Source organism: Helicoverpa armigera, chromosome 7 (genome assembly GCF_030705265.1).
Source record: "Helicoverpa armigera isolate CAAS_96S chromosome 7, ASM3070526v1, whole genome shotgun sequence".
Classification (NCBI taxonomy): domain Eukaryota; kingdom Metazoa; phylum Arthropoda; class Insecta; order Lepidoptera; family Noctuidae; genus Helicoverpa; species Helicoverpa armigera.
In genome coordinates, this window is record NC_087126.1 from 12,014,348 (window position 1) to 12,035,014 (window position 20,667).

Sequence of the window (20,667 nt, forward strand, 5' to 3'; positions counted from 1 at the left end):
AATAATCTGATTATAGAATAATTACTTTTATACTTTTGTCTTCTACCTTTAGATACGTGTCGTAAAAATTTGCCTTCATTTAAAAATTGCTGGCCCTATTGCTGTAAAGCTCTGTTCCTCCGTAAAAGTCCTCTTCTATAGAGTAATATGACCTGTGTGTTCCCAGGATCACGTGCCTGCACCTGCCGCTGGCGTCCAAGTGGGTGCACGTGGGCACGGAGCGCGGCAACGTGCACGTCGTCAACATCGAGACCTTCGCGCTCTCCGGGTACGTCATCAACTGGAACAAGGCCATCGAAGTGTGAGTATACATACTATATTTCTCTTATTATAAGATTTCAAAAATATATAGACAAAACAAGAGGATTTTACGAAATTGAGTTGTGAAAACCTTTATTTACCTACTGTCCCTTAAAGTATAATCTGCATAGTATAGGTATGCACAACCCTCGCGTGCATTGGTTGCATGCTGAAGTATGTCATCGAGTTTATAAGCTTAAAATAACACCATAAGGAAAGGCACTCATTTACCCTTTCAGATATGATCTCAATCATAAGAAACAAGCGTTTAAACGTTGGGTAATATACGAATACTTGTTGAAGAAGTGCAAAATACCACGACGTGAGCTTTAATCTTATAATGAGCGGACAATCTGGAGCCGCCACTAGCAGTATCTTCTCAACAGCGTCAAATGTCCGCGTGCCTCCACTGATAATGCCAGTAATCCGGTACAGCAATAAAGGCCACTTCGAAGGCACCAGATAAGCCGCTAAGTCGTGCCCGGGCAAGAGGGCGCGAGTCGTGCCCGGGCTAGGGGCTAATTGCCCACACGTAATTAATTGGGGTCACTTTACCGCCGTGTCACAAGGAAAGCAGGAAAAAGCTGACTTATTTTTGTTTGTCATCTGATTAACGTTGGTGCGGATAAGATTTCTTGTGCGTCACAGTATATTATTCTTTATTTATAGCGTTATTATCTACTTAGAATTGAGTAACAGCCCAGTAATAATTTTTACCAGATACTGAAATAACTCATCATCACCCTCCATTTCTCCTGCCCCTGTTACTGAGATAACTTCAAAAGCTTAATTGCAGATAATTTTTAACAACACTTGCAAAACTGTTAAAGCTCAAGCCACAATGTGCCTTTGTGATTATGTATCGTGGCTAATTCTAAGTAAATATAACATCATAGTAAGCTGTATATCGGGTGTGTCGTTCATAATCACATTAAATGAAATGCGTTAATATACTGGTTAATATATATCGATTAACAGAAATAAAAAAGAAATATACGTAAAAATAATAAAATGAATTTTTCAAACAAAGTAAATAGAATAAAAATGTGCGAAAATTAGAACACCATATAAAAGTCAGTCATTACAAACAACTGTAATTCTCCCTTGAAAACTGACAGCTGTCAACTGAGCAAAACATTCGATACTCCTAACTTTATCTCTGCTTTACACATGATTATAAAAACAAAAAATGACTCCTGTGGTTAAACCACTGAAGGAATTAGGTTCTTTTTTTTACAATTCGCCATAGAATATCATAAAGTATATGTGATAGGATTTAATGTGATTATGAACGACACACTCTGTATAAAGTGTAGAAGTGCAATTAATTGAATACAAAGCCCGCCATTAAACTGGATTCATGAAGTCATAAAGACTTATCTCTCATTCGTCTGCAGATTACAATAGCGTAACAAGATGTAACATCGCAGCATCCGTCGACTGTTAACTCTGACAAATGATGAGGGATTCACTTGTAGTGTCGATGAATTGTGAATTAACTACGACAATGTTATAAACATTAACGAGATACTCAATGATGTCAAGTGTCTCACCTTTGTCAAATACATTATAAATATTTATTGGGACAGAGATTGTCCTTCAGTAGAAATAGTTTTGTTCAATTTTTTTCTGTGTCTGGGAAAAACTGATGCCTAAATCACTAAATCATTAGGTACTTTAATCTGTACATAATGTTATTGTACAACAATTTGATTGATTCTAAAAGAAAAACTTGATCTGCTTTTTGCTTAGTGGAATGGAAAATTTAGTGTTCTGAAAATAAGGATACGATGATCGTAGAAATTTTATGCAAAGTGATCCATACTCATAAAAAATATTACCAAGTTTCTAACCTCCGTCATACCGTCGTAAACTAGAGAACTACTACATAACACGGGTCATAGTTCCCTTCAGTTAGACGTTAGTGTTCTGACGTCAGACCTCGTAAACTTATGACTTCATTCGCATAGACCGGGCAGACATGCGCTATATATCCCTCTTCATACTCAGGGTGTATTTCAGCTGGCCGATCGTAAAGTTCAGCCGGGTGAACGCAATGAATTATAATTTTAAGTTCATACCTACGTCGGGTCGGCGTGGTCTGCTACACGATTAGTTTATCATCTTACGATATGGCGAGACGGGCGTAAAGTAACGAACGACTGACGAGTTTTGCTATGCATCCTGTAGTTGCAGGAAAATATGGACAAAAGAAAAAGTAGATTAAATATTACTGTAGCTGAAAGTAGTGTTGAAGTCCTGAATTATGAAATTAAACTTTAGTAATTAATAGTTCAAAATAAGCTTTAGTTCTCCTCTCCTTACATATCAATCAATCATTATTTTTATTTGTCATAATTTTAATTTTTCAAGCGCCGTAAATTATTTATTTCGCACATGATAATAAAAATATAACGCGAACTGAAAAACGCAATTCTATTTTAAGTGCCGATACATTCAATAAAAATTTTATTAGAAAAATATCGCGGATAGTAAAAAGTTTCACGTGTGACTTTTATGTGGCTCGTTACTAGTGTTCCTGCCTACCCTCCCCCCTCCCCGCGACCTTCACGACACACAATAGCACAGGTTTATGATCTCCCATCATATAATATCATATCTATGTGAGACTTAAAATGTTCTTTATGTCGACACCAAATTAAATGGATATGTCTGCAGATTATGACAGGCGTTAATACACGTCTGCGAGTCACAATAGCTGATGGAATGGCATGGATTATGCCGTTAAGTAAGTTAAACAATAGCTTTGTTTAGTTGTATATGATATGATACATTTAGTATAATTAATAAACAAAGATATAAATTCTCAAACAGTTTAACCATCAATGATACTGACAGATATCGTCCTATAGGTATATTATTTTATTTACATGCTAGAAATCATCAAGTTCATAAAACCTTAATCCTCAAGTGCTATACGTGAATTTTCCCTGCCATACATAATAAAACCGGCCAAGTGCGAGTCGGACTCGCGCACAGAGGGTTCCGTACAAATCCTGTATAGATAAAAAGTGAGTCTCGATAGGTTTGACTGCCATTGTGGGATCGATAGCAAAGATCAGATATAGTTATGGGAACTCCTTTACAATTTATAACGTAACCTTGTGTTGGAGCTTATTTTATTTTAGGTGATGAGAATTCAGTACTAATGGGATCTTTTAATTTTGAGGGATTAATCATCTAACGAGCCCCAGTTTCAGGATTTTTTCGAAACTGCCTGACGACTTGTAACTGTCGAATTGTAACAACGACTGCAAGAGAGTAGGATTCGGGGCTGCTGGCTTTACGTTTCTAGAGCCTTGACAAAAGTGTACCCTTTCTTTGTTTTATAAAGTCGGCTTTATTTTATTTTGTAGCATTTTACAAACAAATCCAACTTCAAACATATAAAAAAGCAACAAGAAAACAAAAGCAAGAAAGAAATTAAAAAGATGATAGGTGCATCGGTCTAGAAGTCGGTGTCTAGAGGATGCATTTATATTTATTTAACCACCGAGATCTAGACCGATCTTGTTGTTTTTAGAAGTTGTTTTTTTTTTTTTTGTAAAAAGTTTTTATTTTTAACTTTTGTGAAAAGTTCTCGTCAATACGAATAATATAAGCCCAAACACGACGTAACTAAAACATACCGTTGAGGAGTTCTCTCGATTTTCTCACGTCTCCATCATCAGGTAAGCTCTAAACCTTCACTGTTTGAAAGTATCACCAGACATACATACATGTATGAATCAAGTTTTAATCCTATGCATGCCTACAATTTCTGATAGTTGCCCTTTCTCGGGATTTCCATCATCAGATCCTGACCTGATGACAATGGAAATAAACGGCGAGTATACTCTTTTACTACAAAGAAATGATTTCTCAAATCCGTCAAACTTGGTCGTTTAAATTCCTCATTGAAATTAGGAAAATATTTGATTTGATTTGATAATATTTTAATATTTTATGTAACTTCAAATTTATCATTTTCGCAATTTTTCCTTTATCTGTACTATATAACGTTGCTTCTTGCCGAATTTCAAGATTCTGAGTTCACGGGAAGTACCTTGTAGGTTTTGATTCCCTAGCGTGTGACGGAAATTCGTCTAAGGTGTCGGTATAACTGTTGAATCTTTTGATCGCGTTAACTTAGAAGTTTGATTTTTTCACTGCCTGAAGGGACAATAGACCTAGGTATTTGGTATAAATTTCAATTTGATACCTTTATTCGTTCGTGAGAAATAAGGTAGTAAGTTTCATTTTATTAAAATATTTTTTTTTACATTATATAACTAAAAATATGAGATTTTCGTAATTTTTCCTATATTTGCATTATATGACAATGCTTCATGCCAAATTTCAAGACTCTGAGTTTACGGGAAGTATCCTGTAGGTTTTGATTCCTTTGCGAGTGTCGAAAATTTGTTGAAAATATCGACATAATCGGATGTATCTTTTGATTGGCTTGGCTTAGAAGTTTGATATTTTCACAGCTTAAAGGGACAATAAACCTGAGTACTTCATGTGAATTTCAGCTTGATACGTCCACGCGTTCTTGAGATAAAGGGTCTTGACAGACAGACAGACAGACAGACAGACGGACAACAAAGTGATCCTATAAGGGTTCCGTTTTTTCCTTTTGAGGTACGGAACCCTAAAAACAGAAACTTTCCTTGTCTTCTTGTATTACTAATATAAAATCTACAAGACGATTCACATTCTTGCTAACGTTGACTATTTCATTATATGTATCTGCTAAGATTTTCAGTCTCATCATATCCTTTTCACTCGTCACTAACACACACATAAAACAATGTACAAGTATAACATATGCACATTATCTATATTCCCAGTTAAGTTAAACTCGTGTGCGGTAACCGGCGGAGTGTTTCGCGACATTACAGCGAACGGTAATGCTGATCTCATGCCGAGAACTGCGTGAAGCCTCGCACAGATAATCAGTTTAAAAGCTTATGTTGTGTATAATGTACATTAAAATATTCATGATATCGCACACGATTCTTTAAGACGAACATAACGTACTGACAACATTTTTCCATATTAAAATAATAGGAGATCGTTCCACGCGGTTTCATCTGCTACGGGGTAACTTCTTCCGTACCCACGTAGCATATAGCCATCCGGGGATAGTGTAGCTGCCCATCAGTGAAACAGTTTTTCAATTCGGTCCTGTGGTTTCGGAGCCTTACGAGTGCAAACATAAAAAAATCCTCATTATATTACTTCTTGTGTCTCTTCTATTTTTGTTTCTTGTGTCTCTCCACGTAACAGACACCATGAATAAACGTTAGCACCTCCACCTCCCGCAGTTACGAGGTATCGTAAGCGCCGCGACGCCATCAACACGTCTTTACTGCCTCGACACGATAGTCCTGTTTAATGTGAACAAACACATATAAAAACACACATTTCTTTGACGTCTACAAAACCTGAGCAACTATAAAGATTACTCAGGGTTAACGTTGTAACTCCCTTTAAAAAAATCGTATGTAAGTAAAAGAACGCAAATGCTAACTTAAAACCTATGGAAACATTACTCTTGAAAGCTTGTGATCTAAACTGAGGGAAAACAAACAATTGAGTTCATTTACATACGAGTACCGGTAACGCAGGTAACAACAAAGGCGGTTGTCGCTCAGCCGAGTAACAGTGTGCACGCGCTCAAATTGCTCAGATGGCTTGTTAGCCTGTCTGAGCACTGAGCACAAATACTCGGTTATGCAGCAAAGTGCTCCGTACTCCAGCAATATCGAGGCGGGTGATGAGATTGACAGGCTCACTCGCTGCCTTTGATACATTATGCACTTTGCGAAATGCTGTGCCTTCTAACTACATATTGCTCCTTCTCACTGCAATATAATCTTACCTTAACTTCTAATGTAATAATACGAAGTTGTATTGTTAATAGAAAGTTTACAACAAAACGTTCTCTTTCCAATTAATTGAATGTACAAATCAATTGAAAGTCGATAGAAGCGAGCTCCATTGAACGCGACAGTACATTGAATTCTTGTATATAATATGGTTGGAATGGCGCGAACAATGGCGCGCTGACAATGGCGCCGCCATTGAGCCACGCGGGCCAAGCCGCGCGCTCGCACTAGTGCGATGGTTGTGTAAATAACGTGTTGTGTGCGCCAGCCGGTGTGTTGTGCATTATAAAGGGTGTTGTTTACACGTCAACGTATCAAGTAGCCATCACAGCTATGTTTATTGTTAGTTAATGTTAGTGGCCATTTTTATTATTTATTCCTGAAGTTGTAAAGTTCCAGCATTAAAACATTCTGTAATAAAATGCCGAGATCACTTTTCAAAAGTTAAAATGCATATTGCAAAACTTCGCAAAATGTCCCCAAAGATAACTTTGGCCTAGTTCTTTTTAGATTTGTGGCAATATTGCCGCAGTTTTAATGAAGAAGAATACGCATTTTTTTCTTACACTATGTAGTTCTTCGTAATACACCTTTTCCCTTGTGTTTCGCACACTGCATTCAGTTGAAGAACCATTACTGACATTATTCATATAAAATTGTCCACAACAGAAACTCTTACACTAGACACGCAGTCCGCGCAACAAGTCACGCTTCACCGACACGCGTCTGTCTGTCACTCGAACACACAAACGTACATACATTCAGACATTCATACATATGTATGTATGAACCAGGTGCGTACATACAAACATACATATTGGTATATGATGCAGGTGATCGTAGTATTGTTAGTATGCGAGACATCGACTCGCGTGTCGGTCTGTGTGTCACAGCGAAGTTTACGTAACTAGCTTGTCATTGAGATTTCAAGTGATTCCTCACTGTTTGCTGTTAAAGTCAAGTTTTGATTACTAACTTTAGTATAACATTCAATAGTTTGTCATATTGTGTTTTCGATTTCTTACGTTATATTATTATACTTACATATAGAGGTAAAAAAAACTTTAAATACGTATATGAAATTGAAAAATAACTAAATTTTTATCTTCATGCACGTAAAATTACACAAACCTATCTATTGCTATGACTACTACAAAATAACTGGTCCCGCCTCACATTAGGCTCCGACTATCCTCCATGGCAGCAATCAGATGAGCCACCCCGATGGGAGGCTGTGCGAGCTGATAACGGCACCTAACTAACGTACAGTCGGTATTATTGGCGTTAGATATTGTTATTGCCTACCGTTTTATCGGTATTTTGGACAGGTTTGTTTGAACATAACTAGACCGGTTATACAATAAAAATTGATGCAGTTATGGCGGATAAAAGTTAGAATCCATAAAATAACAATAAAATTTGTTCCACCTGTATATCGAAACTAAGCCATATAAAAATCACTTGCTCTTCAATACTAAAGAAGCATTAACTCAAACATTAATATTGCTCCACCCACGCCACCACCACCTGTGCGCTACACGACATCCACACGTGGCCGCTGCGCCTCGTCTCGTGTCATGTGTTGTGTCGCGACATATCGAACACGTGCTGCGCTCGTAGACACGATATTGTTCGTACGAATGACACGCTGGCGCTGTGTCGTGATTTTAAAAGTTTTAGGAAATATTTTAAGTTTTGTATTTCTGAAGTGCCTTTGTTAGGTCAAATATTCTAGCAGCTGTTTTAATTTACTTGTTGTCATCTAGTTACCATGGCAAAACGCTTTGTAGTTTTATTTACTTTGACTCAAAAAACTCACATAGGTACAGAACAATGCCGGCAGAAAATGGAACTTCTATTTGATGAACCATGGTTTTTGCCGGTATTTTGCTGGATCAAAAGTCTCTTTGAAAACAGTTTTGCCATACCGTTATCTTCAAAACCTTTCACAAAAATTTTGTTACGCCGGCTACGTAGATTGCACCGTAGCCCGTAGCCTTCAACAAAGCGCACGCTACGACGCTACGTCCGTAGCAGCTGACGTTAGATGCTACGCGCTGACGGCTACGAAACAATGTGCTACAAAGCGTAGCATGGCTGCTACGAATACTGTGCTACGAGACTGTGTTAAATAGAAGGTAGTTTCACAGTTAGCTTAGTGAATTTATAAAACGACGAACATACAGTGGAAATTGTTCCTAAAAGAGCCTAATATAATGCTGTTTTATTACAGGAATCAGTCATATAAACATATCTGGAGAGACATTAAAACTCGTATTACAAACAATGAAAGTGTAACGGCTTGTTTTACCGCACATTAGTCGTAAAGTATTATCTAAATAGCGGCACAGGCTGTGACTGTGACGTCATCACTGAGACCCAGCTAATGGCCGACATTTGTTTTATACAGATATACAGATTTGTTTAGTGGTTATGATAGAACCCACACTTTGGGCTCATAAACATTTTTCCTAAAGTGGCTAGTTTGAAAACTGTCTTTATATTTCATCCATCATCAAATTCACAGAATATTATCGACATTAATCTCTTGACTCTCACATAAAATAATTTGAATTCGTGTTTATAGTGACTGTACTCCCATGAATGTAGTAGCGGTGACAAAATCTGCGTTGTTTATATTTCGTGTTATAAATTCAATTTACTGCATGAATGTTGTTCGGCGGACAAACGCAACTGTTGGCTCTGACGCACAAAATAATTAGAATTTTCCAATTTCATTCGTTAATTAAACTTTCGTCAAAAGCGAGATATTACCTCGTGAGTCTTTGTGAGCGACGGTAGCGTGGCGACTGCGGGGCGGCTGCGGGGCGGGTGCGGGGCGGGTGCGGGGCGGCGGCGATTACAGAACTGTCAGCAACACGCGCCGCCTGGCTTTGTCCGATAACCTCGTGTGACGTACCTGGGCTCCGAAGTTTCGGTAATTTCGCTCTCACCTTCAATACTAACTTTTAATTGCTACACACGAGGCGAGTTTGTTTCACATTGACATTGTTAAGTGTTAAGTATCTGTAATACAGGCTTGTATAGCTTTTTAACCATTTATCACGACAAATTGACGTGATTTAGCTGTTTCACCGTCACTATTGTAACTGACAAATGACAACAGTAAGATAGGGAGGGAAACATACTGTAACAAATCACGTGATAAGTATCTCCTATTTATATAACCCCGCTATCTTTCACGAGGCATCGAACAATATACGTGTATCCATTTATTAACAACATTGAAAGCTTTTAATAACCCGCAGGTTTCAATGAAAGTGTCATATTAAGCGAGGTAATGAGCTCGCGTGGCGTTTCGTAAATCAATGAGTATTAATGACTCGATGCGGGTGGAGTCGCGGGAACACGCGTGTGTTGTGATTGTGAACGTATTGTAATTACGCGGTTGTTCATTTAGTTACGATTAATTCATTCTAGGAAGAACTCACAAGTCGTGTTTTATTTATTGTTTATCTATGTACTTAATTTTCAGTGTCCACGTGTTTTTTGTTTATTATAATCGCTAATTATCATCTGCCTAGCCTTTTTCCAACTATGCTAGGGTCGGGTTCCAGTCTAAATGGATGCATTTGATAACAATCGCTAATTAGAATAGTATTTTTTTAATACAAAGTTATTTTAGAGTACCTTTAATCCCTCAGTACACTTACATTTGTACTTAATCGTTATTCCTCCTTATTTGACTACCACATTGAAACAAGCGAGCATCTCCTGTAACCGGCACAGACAAACAGAGGAACGTTGAGTGGTTCCCTGTAACCGCATCACACGGAAGACACAGACGTGTGTAATTACATTAATTAATTAGTGTCCCTCCGCTAATGAGCTAACTCGGACCCTCGTCCTGTAGGCAGCGCACTGTTACTGGGATAAACGTACGTGCGTCCTTCATTTGGTTTCAACTTACTGGTTGCTTACCTAAGTTGTATAAATAAACTATACCTATAAAAAACCATGACTCATCTCAAATCATTAATAAATCGTTTGAACGGAACGATTTTTTGCAAATAAATATAATGAAACTAGTATTCACCTTCAAATTACATGTTATTAACTGTGCATGTAAATAACGTAAAAAAATGAAGTAATGAGGAAAAATGCAAAAGTATTTTTTATACAAAAGTCCGCAGTTTCTATAGCATCACGTTAATATTCCCCATGATCGCGCCATGGCCTGTAATAAGCAAGAAAGCATGGCAGGCGGGAGGAGGTCACAATTTATGATCTCAATAAGGCCTCAGAGGCAAGTATCCTCACATTGTTCGCCAAATATACTCACGTATTTTCGCTCAATTTATTCGCGAGCATTTTTTTGCTTCTATGTTAACAAGTTCTGATGAAAGCTGTTGTGTTCATTCACTCGCTACCTTGTATCAAATATCAATCGAATATCAGTTAATACTGATATAGGTAAGATGGTAACTATTATGTATAGGCGCTCATCCTGGTCAATTCGTCTCTTCGTTCATTTCAATATGACCTTTACTTATTAATAACATCATTATTTTAGTACCAACAACCAAATAAACCCTTACAAAACTCACCTTTTTTATTAGTTTCTTTTTCATGATGTACCTACATGCGTGTTGGATTTGTGTCGGTGCATCCAATCCGTCTGCACTCGCGCTCCATTAGTTACATTCAATTGTTTAGTGTTTGATGTCCCCGCCCCCCGCAGCCTCGCCGGTACACTCGCCTAAACGATTCTATTGCAGGCCAGCTGTGTTACTCGCTCACTGTTTTGTTAATAAAACTGTTCACTGTTACAGAGGACGAACGTTGTTGTTTGTTTCAAATGAATTCGGGGATTTGTTGAATGTCAGCGTAGTTGTAACACAAATCCGACAATGTAATCAGTGATCGTTTACATTTAACTTCGTCTTGTTCAAATATTGTAACTTAAAAAATAGGTTTATCTTTTGTGAGTGATGGTCTTTACACGAGGGACTCAAAAAATTAGCTCTAGATTTACAAATAAAGGAACGTTGAGATTTACAGCGTCTTATCTTGTCTCACAATTTGTAAGTGAGCCGACGGAAAGCGTTTGTCATGTCTGTCCTGAGGGAAATAATTTATCAAGACGCCTTTCTTTCTTTCTCCAGGCACTGAATTACAATGCTTCAGTCGTGCTGGAGTACTTTATCATCTATTACGCAATTCGCCCACACACCTACTTACTTTCTTTATTATTTTTACTGGTACAATGCAAGCTTCCTCGTGTTTGAATTTGAGTGAATACATTATGGTTGTCGCCAGCAGCACCTGTGGTTACGTCACGGTGGACAACTGCCGTAATCTGTAAACGATAATACCGAGTGTATTAGTATTCACGCGGGCGTGCGTTGCCCCCCCCCCCTCTCCCCCGGACTCCCCGCACTCCCCGCACCCCCGCGCCGCCGACAAAACTAAACGAAAACGTGATTCAAATACATTCCTATTTCCAATTTATGTTTAACTGAAAACCCAGTTCCAAAAGTCCTGCATCGCTTTTCGAAAATTATCCGAGCGCTAGATATATTTGCGCGACTCTCAAATAGACCGTAATAAATAAAGCCTTCTCGTTCATTCAAATTCGATTACCGAGACATACGGTATTATCATACAACTCGACATATTACCTCAAAAGACTCTAAGTACTTCAGTTCTAGTTGTTGCAAATACCGAACAAAGGCAAATTTATTTATTATGAAACTTATTAAAAGCTCACAGCAACATTGATCAAGTTTAGCCTTTATTAACTTGTGAAACAATGTGAGTTATACAGTTTAAGATGTTAGAAGTTGTTCCGCGGAGACGCGTGTGACGATCGTAAACGTTGCCGCCGCTCCTAATCTTAATACTTCACTTAAATACCAGACGAGAGTCGCCGCCGTTCAGTATTATAGGCAGCTTTGCCAGCTGTTCTCAAACTACGTAAAACAACAATAATATAGTTGTGAATATGTGACTAACAGTCAGACCAGTAGTTAACTAATAGTATCAGGGAATAACACACAGTAAGTTAGTTGCGTTAGTTGTCGCGCCGCCATTATTGTAAAGCTAAATGTCGAGACAATACAGGTCGTTAGCAGCTCGCCCGCGGCCGCCGCGACAACACCGCACTCATTGGCGCTTCGTAACGAACTTCCCTCAATACACTAACAATTAAACCGCCTGCGGGTCTTACCGCCATGAAGTACTTCACATTATCATAGGCTTTAATGATATCCGTCCCAGACGCGCCCAGACAAAGCTGCTCAGAAATATCTCAACAAAATCACGCCGGGCAATGAATAAGCTCGTTTAAATATTATGTCGAAAAGATATAACGCGACACTCATTACAGGGAGGTATTTGTGATGCTCGCTCAAGCGGAAAATTACGCGACTGTGTGTCTGAATTCGTTATCTTTAACAAAGGTTATATATTCAACAGGGACTTTAGATAACAAAATTCTTTAAAAGATATAAAAAATATGTTTTATTTACAATATAATTTGATGTTAATTGCTTAGATAATGATGAATCTCAGTAGAGGCGCGAGGTACGGCCGGCGCCGGACGCGGCATGACGGCGACACGCACCGGACGGCGCCGGAACCGCTTTGTGTCGCTTATCGCAATTATCGGCGTGTCGCCGCAGACGCAAGACAACCATTGTGCGTTCCACTGACGAACAATATTTATAGCTTATTGAAAGTTACTATATCTATTGTATTTAAGAAGAATTCTACGACAGTGAATTTATACTGCACTGAAATGGTATGTGCAGCAAACAATGTTCGTATAAAACACAAGCTTTTTGCTCACGTAAATATATAATGAGCAATATGAACAAAGGCGCGGTTGTAACAGCACACATTTGGCCGGCTGTGTCCGGATTAACATGTGCCGGGTAAAAGCCGGGCAATCTGTACGCCGCAATATCCATTAGCGACTGAGCGACATATTGCACTACATACACTCAATATGTATTTACTTACTACAGAGACCGCGCACAGTCGCCACTTCTGGCTATTACACTACTCGAATAAAACATATATTTTTTATATATGTTAGTAGTACAAACTATGCCCTTAGCTTAATGATACATTCTATCTACATAACTTAATTCTGGCGAGTCTTGAAGACAGTGGGCGCTTTCTACATCATAAGTACGATAAACGACGTATAAATATCTTGCGAATTGTGTCTTTATACAATTGGGAGTATATTTGGCTTCAAATACACTTAGTACAGATTGCTTACCGTAGAAAGCGCGATCAAATAACTGAGGCGTGTGTGTACTGTGTTAAGCTCTCCACGTGTGTCGCCTACACAGGATTATAACAGAAAAATAAAATACGATTCATTGATGTCCTGACGCACACCTGCCGCCGCTTCATGTACCTGTGTGTATGTGTGTGAGAGAATACGGCTATTAAGCTGTGAATGATTCCGTCTTTATACGTCTGATTGCGAATATTGACTGTTGAATGGGTACTGAATTTGTTAAGAATGCTCAAAAAGGTGCATGAAGTACACTCTAAACGTATAGGTACCTATTTTATAAGGTTTTCTAAAAAAGAAACAAAATCTCCTTATATTTTAAAGCCTATACTACAAATCAATTTCCAATATGGTTCGTGAACAAGCGGGGCCCGATACGTTAAAAGGTAGGTTCAAAGCTGCCGTTGACTTTGTGGCCCACTGAAAGCACTCTAATCTCGCGCTGTGGAGCCCCCGGGTGGAGGGAGTGAGGGGGATGTGACGCCGCTCCGTCGCAACAAGTGGCGCCGCCGCGACGCCGCGTGCTCCGCGCGACGCGACGCCTCACAGATACACTTTGACGTCGCGCTCCTTTCACGATGCCACGCGGGGTTAAATAACAACATGTCTCAAAGTAGATGAACACTGAATTTTATGAATTGAGACTCAATATTTTTAGTGAATTAGTTCTCCACTTCAGCGTAGAGACAGACGCACTGGAGAAAGCGAAGTCTAGAAAAAAGTAGAAGAGAAGTAACACATATGTAAATGTACAATATCTTTCTCTCTTTTCCAGCGTTAATACTTGCAATACAACTCAACTGTTTATTATAATTATTATTTCAGAAAAAGCCTCTAAATTCTACGAACACTAAACAATATTACTTTTAATTTACATTTAGCGAGGCGGGTGCGACATGATTTACGCAGCAGACGCGCACAGTTGCTAATTAGGCTGAAAGGATTTGCACAACTAATGGTTTACAATTATTCTCCGTAAATATTACGTCGCGAGGTTAAACTGAATGTTTGTCTGTTTCAGCACGAGGCCGAACCACCCCGGCGCGGTCGTCGAAATTAGCGATAATCCCCTCGACTCCAGCAAGGTAATAATTCTAACTTGATTGGACTTTATTAATATTGCGTTTTGAATTTTAGACGCAGCTGTTTACATTAGTGCACTAAGTATTTATTTATCTTCAAGCATATACTAGCAAGTCCTGCGTAAGGTGTCGTGTAATAAGAGTTTATAAGGTCACTGGTAACTTTGTGGGGGGTTTGCTCCACCATTTCTCCTTCCTAGCAAAAATACATAGGAAGTGGTGAAAGGTGCTGATTTTAGCCTATTTTTGTCTTTTTGAATCATCCTGATGCGCCTTGTTGGACGGTTGCAGCTGCTGATCGCGTTCGAGACGGGCCTGGTGGTGGTGTGGGACCTGCGGGGCCGCGCGGCGGAGTGGCGCGGCGCGCTGGGCGCGGGCGCGCCGGGCGACGGCGTGCGCGCGGCGGCGTGGCAGCACGACGGCAAGCTCATGACGGCGCACGCCGACGGCGCGCTCGCCGTGTGGACCACGCGCGCGCCCAGGCCCTCCTCGCTCTCCTACCCACATGGTCAGTCACCACATACACTTGCGTAGCTCACAAATAACTCTATAAGATGCTTTTTACAATAATTTAAAAAAAACCTCGTGCTCTCACATTTCAGCAAAAGCAAACAAAGACGGCAAACTAGAACCTTGTAAACCTATACTCAGACTGGAATGGAAGACATCGAGAACAGGGTGAGTTGCTCTAATGTTCCTCTTGTACTACAGTACAGCAGGCTAACGACTAAGTAAAGAGTCTTCCAGTCGAGTAATCTTCAATCAAGCCAAATGTAAGCAAATGCGAATCTTAAAAATCTCGTTAAGTCGGCATCGCGAGCGGTGCCCGGCGCGGCTAATGAAGTGGAAAGCGACAAACATTACTGCCACTGGTTGCGTCCTCCCCTCTCCTGTCAGCGTTACTATGTCTGTTTATCGTGCCATCAAATTTTAATACCGACGTCCAAATAGATAAACCTCATTCGAATAAAACATTGCAGTTTAATGTGGACTCGTTTAAATGTTCTGCAGGAGGAGACCGTAAACGTTATTCCGGTTTTGCTTTTAATTCAGTTATTCTCAAGAATACGCGTATTTTCCCATCGATTGGAAACATAATCACGGCATCGACACAGGAGTTAGGCTTGATGTTCTTGTGTTCCAGCGAGAGCCTGGTGATCTTCAGCGGCGGGCTGCCGACGGACAAGGCGGGGCGCACACACAGCATCACGGTGCTCAACGGCAAGTCCACCACCGTGCTCGAGATGGAGCACAGCGTGGTGGACTTCGTCACGCTCTGCGAGACTCCACACACGGCTGGTAAGCACACACTGCTGCATTGATTATAAAATATCCATGGAAACTACGATAGTAAATTATCGATAAACGAAAGCGATGTTTTATTTTTTTGCTAGCTAGGTATACTCGAAATAGGTCAAGTTAAATAAGCTGTAGAACATATGAAATTTATTATGTTAGACAACGATGCCGTGACGCTTAGATGCATCAGATGGCGCTACTAGTCTAGTGTGTGACGTCATGTTCGTGTCCTCAACGATTTCTCAACCACCTGATAATTTAGTCAATACGACAATACGATATAAAGGTATCACATAAAATAACCCTATTTTCTTAATATGCTAATCGGTATAAACATATTGATTCCAGACTACCAGGAGCCGTACGCGATAGTGGTGCTGCTGCAGAACGACCTGGTGGTGATAGACCTGCAGTCGCCCGGCTACCCCTGCTTCGAGAACCCCTACCCCATGGACATCCACGAGTCGCCCGTCACGTGCTGCTCGTACTTCGCGGACTGTCCATCCGACCTGGTAACGAAACTACAACAAAAACACTACATGTCTCTAATCTTAAGTAGCCTGATTAACATCAGTTACCGAAGTGCAATTTATAGATCTTTTGGATCAAAATCATAACCTGTATACTAAAATCATCCATGTATAAGTATTGTCTTTTTTATTCAGCGTGTCCCAAGATATGAACTGGATTGTTGTTTTTGGCTCGTAATGAAAATGTACGTGTGATGTCTCCAGATCCCGGCGTTCTACTCGGTGGGGCGGCAAGGCAACAAGAAGCCGACGGGCTTCAGCGAGAAGCTGTGGCCCATCAACGGCGGCGAGTGGGAGCCTGCCTCCTGCTCATACAACGAGATTATCCTCACCGGGTACCTTCATCTATAACAAACTATATGAACTCAATGTCACGTATGAAATAAAAATATTAATGACGGAACATTTTCCACATTCCAGACATGCAGACGGCAGTGTAAAATTTTGGGACGCGAGTGCAGGGACCTTACAAATTTTGTACAAATTAAAATGTTCTAAAGGTTAGTGTTTATCTATTTCCGAATTAGAAATTCGGGTGCTCGGGGGACGAGGAACGTTACTACCTCTGCCCTCATATACCTTCTTGGAACCCACCCATTTGACAAGGAACGCGATCATCTCGTTAGTTCTAATCGTTTTGATCACCCCTACCGTAAGTAACTTGAGCTACAAGAAGGCGCCTGTCGCAAATGTGATGGTGTGGTACTCCCGGCAGTGTTCGAGCGTCGCGGCGGCGCGGGCACGTTCGGCTACGAGGACAGCCCGCTGGCGGTGCAGCAGATCGCGCTGTGCGCCGAGTCGCGGCGCCTGGCGCTGGCGCTGCCGCACGGACACGTCGTGCTCTTCAAGTTCCGCAAGGGCGACACGCACGGCGACACACACGTCTGTACACACCTCACATTCACTCTATTCTTGATACAACTTCCTTGCTATCGAATGCTCGTGATGGTTGTGTTGGCATGCCAGCTAAGAATATTCTTTTTGTTGCTACTGTTACCCGGTATTGTAAAGAATACCTACGTACTCACACACTTGCAAAACCGAGCGTATACATGTACATAATCTGCTAGTTTACAACTGCTCTTTCATTCTTCAACTGTTTTAAACTAATACAAGCAAAAATATCCCGTTTTATACAATTGTTGTTGTAAGCATAGAACGCATATGTAACGCTAGGTGTTGTGGTATCCGGCAGGTGCTGGAGATCCCCATGATATCGGAGTCGATGGAGGAGGAGGGGGGAGGCTCGCCGGACGCGGAGGGGGGCGCGGGGGGACGCTCGCTCTCCTTCAGCCGCGCCAGCGACGCCTCCGACGCCGACACCAGAAAAGTAACGATTCACCTTTCTATGTTGCGATTGGTCTATCTATTTTGATCTAAATTAGTGTTATAAAAATAGTTTAAAGTTTTATAGGTTTATAGGTTAATAATGAGTTTTCAGTTGCATCAACATTACTGTTTGTTTGTTCTTATGTTATGTCGTTAAATATTTATTTAAGTGAACTCTCAATTTTATAAACATGGATGTATCTGGCTGTCCAACACTGAGTGAAATAGCATATATGTACACGTTATGTACATAACTTAATACCTCATGTTATTTACTTAGACCAATTAAAATAAAGACCTTATTAAGATATTATGTACAAACGTAAGTAAATAAAAATTTAAGTACATACCACTGAAAGAAACGCATGAATTGTATATGTTTGAAACAGTGGTGATATGGTTGCGTCGGTAAAGCGTAACTGGAGCGTGTCCCCGTAGGGCGGCGCGTGGGCGGGCGGCGCGGTGCGCGTGCGCGCGGGCGGGCGCGGCGGGCGGCGGGCCGCAGGGTTCCAGCCGGCGCTCGTGGCGCTGCAGCTGGGCCCGCCGCACCCCGTCACCGCGCTCACCATCAACTCCTCCTACGGCCTGTGAGACCTCACTGCTGCTTACCCGACGGACCACCCGCTCACCTCATACACAATTGCATTTTATTCACTGTTTTTATGCGCCCTGCATAAAATGCAATCCTGTATAAGTCATGCTGCTGAATAAAATACTTTTGTATACCAGCATAGTTGACGTTTGTCGAGAGAGGCCTACGTTCAGCAGAAAACGGCAATGGGCTCATAGATGATGATACAATCATGCAACCTTAACGTAGTATATAAGAGGAGTAGACGAAGGTAGTATAAATCAATAATTATGTGAATACACAAGAACAAACAAGAATTATTGCAGTGGGCCCAGCGTTGAGCCTTGTGGCATACTTATTTAAACTCCATAATCCAAAAACTTAACTTAAAAACTGACTGCGTATTTTAATTTTGGTTTCAATGGAAATGTAAAATAATTGCACCGGAGAGATTTCTAACTCTTATTGGCATAGTTAAAGCATAATCGTGACAGTGAAGGCAGTCAAAAGTTTAGGAGAGAAGCTAAGTGTGTGTGCGCAGCATGGCGTGGGGCGGCGAGCGCGGCGTGGTGGTGGTGGACACGGCGCGGCGCGCGCTGCTGGCGGCGCACGCGCCGGCGCAGCTGTACGCGCCGCCCGCGCCGCCCCGCGCGCCCGACGCGCAGCGCTCGCCCAGCCTCGACCAGGTGAGTGCCGCTCCACCTCCCACGGAAATAAACCGAGCGAACATAATATTAGAAGAAGCACGACGCAAATATTCAGCGAAACTAAATCGACATTAGTGCGGCGCCGCGAGCGTTGCGCGGAGGAGACGCCGCAGCAGTGACGTAATACTTCACATTACATTTTGATTTGCTTTTTATTTCTTAAGTATGATTTGCTAAGGCGGACGCCCGCCACCCTCTACTTTATCATTTTTATAATTTTGTAATTATTTTATAATAATTTAGCAGTAGCGCCACCCCGGCTTGTCCCAGTAGTTCATGGCATGGCATCGTTAGTCATTCTTTCCACTCGGCCTGTCTCTCTCTCCTATCGCAAACGTGGAACGTGTGTACGTGGAGTTGTCAGCCAGCGCGGCGCGCGCACGGCAGCCGCACGGCAGCCGCACGGCAGCCGCACGGCACGCGTCACGTAGCCGCACCGGTAGCGACCCGCGCCACACCGCACGGCATCCATAGTACTCGCACGGACCGCTCGCAGCGTCGGCAAGCGCCACCTTTTCTTCACCATTTATATTTTTTCCCATCCCTCGTCGTGAAAGCTGGAGGAGCCCTGCTCGCGGCCCACCCCCGCCGCCAGCCCCAGCGACCTGGCGCCGGAGGAGCCGGCCCCCGAGCCCGCGCCGCCCGCCTCCCCCGCGCCGCCCGCGCACGCCACCCCTCCCGACGACAAGGCTAAGCTTGACACTAGAAGAAAGTCCACTTCCTGGAAACATTTCAATCTGAAACGACAGCTCTCTAAAGTGGATCTCAAGTTCAAAGCGGCATTCGCGACGCCCACCGAAAACAATCTCGAAGAAGTGGCGGGAGAGAAAAGCAATTCCCAGTTTTATTGCGAATCGGCCGAGAGACCTGATAAAGTCGACAAAGGCGAGAAAAGCGAAAAGCGAAAAAGACGGAGAAAGTCGAGAAAGGCGAGCCGGCGGGCGACAGCGCCGAGTCGCCGTGCAGCTCGGAGCACAAGCCCCCGGACGCGGAGGAGGAGCGCGCGGGGTCGCCGGGCGAGCTGTTCGAGCGCATGCACCGCGAGCTGCAGGAGCGGCGCGGCGCCGACGTGTACGCGCGCATGCACCGCGAGCTGCAGGAGCGCTGGCAGGAGCAGGACGCGCCGCCGCGGCCCGACTGCCTGGCGCTGGACGAGCCGCGGCCGGCGGCGGCGCGTGCGCGCGGGCGACGCGCGGCTGCTGTCGGTGCCCAACATCAAGTACCGCGAGCGGCGCGCGGCGCCGGCGCCGGGCTCGCTGGGCGGCCTCATGCGCCGCTTCAGTAAGTATTGCGTCACCCGCGCTCACCTCACGCATCACATTACTGACGCCGGGTCTCACCTAGTCGTTCCTCGCTGTACTAGAGTAGTTAGGTCCTCCGACTGGAATGGTACTGGTTTGCGTTTTTGATCTAACACACTGGTATTGTAGCCCCACTTTTGTTCGGGACATAGATTTTGACTGCTAGAGGTGATGGTAGTTAGCTGTACTGAAACGTTTTCGACTATTTGTAAAATAATTTGTATTATTCTGAGAAGCTAACGGTCACTAACGATTCGGCTGTACAGTTGAACCGGTAAGAGATTGCGAGTTGCGACTTAACATGCTTTGTGCTTCTTGTGATATTTGGCTTTTATATGATTTGGTTTATAAACTATGTATAATGTATAAGTATGATAAGTGAGG

At 42.1% G+C, this 20,667-nt stretch overlaps 1 protein-coding gene across 1 annotated transcript in view; it reads left to right on the forward strand.

Annotated features, from left to right (window-relative positions):
• Positions 1–20,667, forward strand: part of LOC110372784 (syntaxin-binding protein 5) — a 199,404-nt gene that overhangs the window by 170,080 nt on the left and 8,657 nt on the right. The window contains 13 exon segments of the mRNA XM_049847691.2: positions 167–301; positions 14,486–14,549; positions 14,838–15,054; positions 15,149–15,224; positions 15,691–15,845; positions 16,194–16,357; positions 16,580–16,710; positions 16,796–16,875; positions 17,091–17,257; positions 17,571–17,705; positions 18,143–18,291; positions 18,817–18,961; positions 19,540–20,263. Coding sequence (XP_049703648.2) covers positions 167–301; positions 14,486–14,549; positions 14,838–15,054; positions 15,149–15,224; positions 15,691–15,845; positions 16,194–16,357; positions 16,580–16,710; positions 16,796–16,875; positions 17,091–17,257; positions 17,571–17,705; positions 18,143–18,291; positions 18,817–18,961; positions 19,540–20,263 — 2,342 coding nt within the window.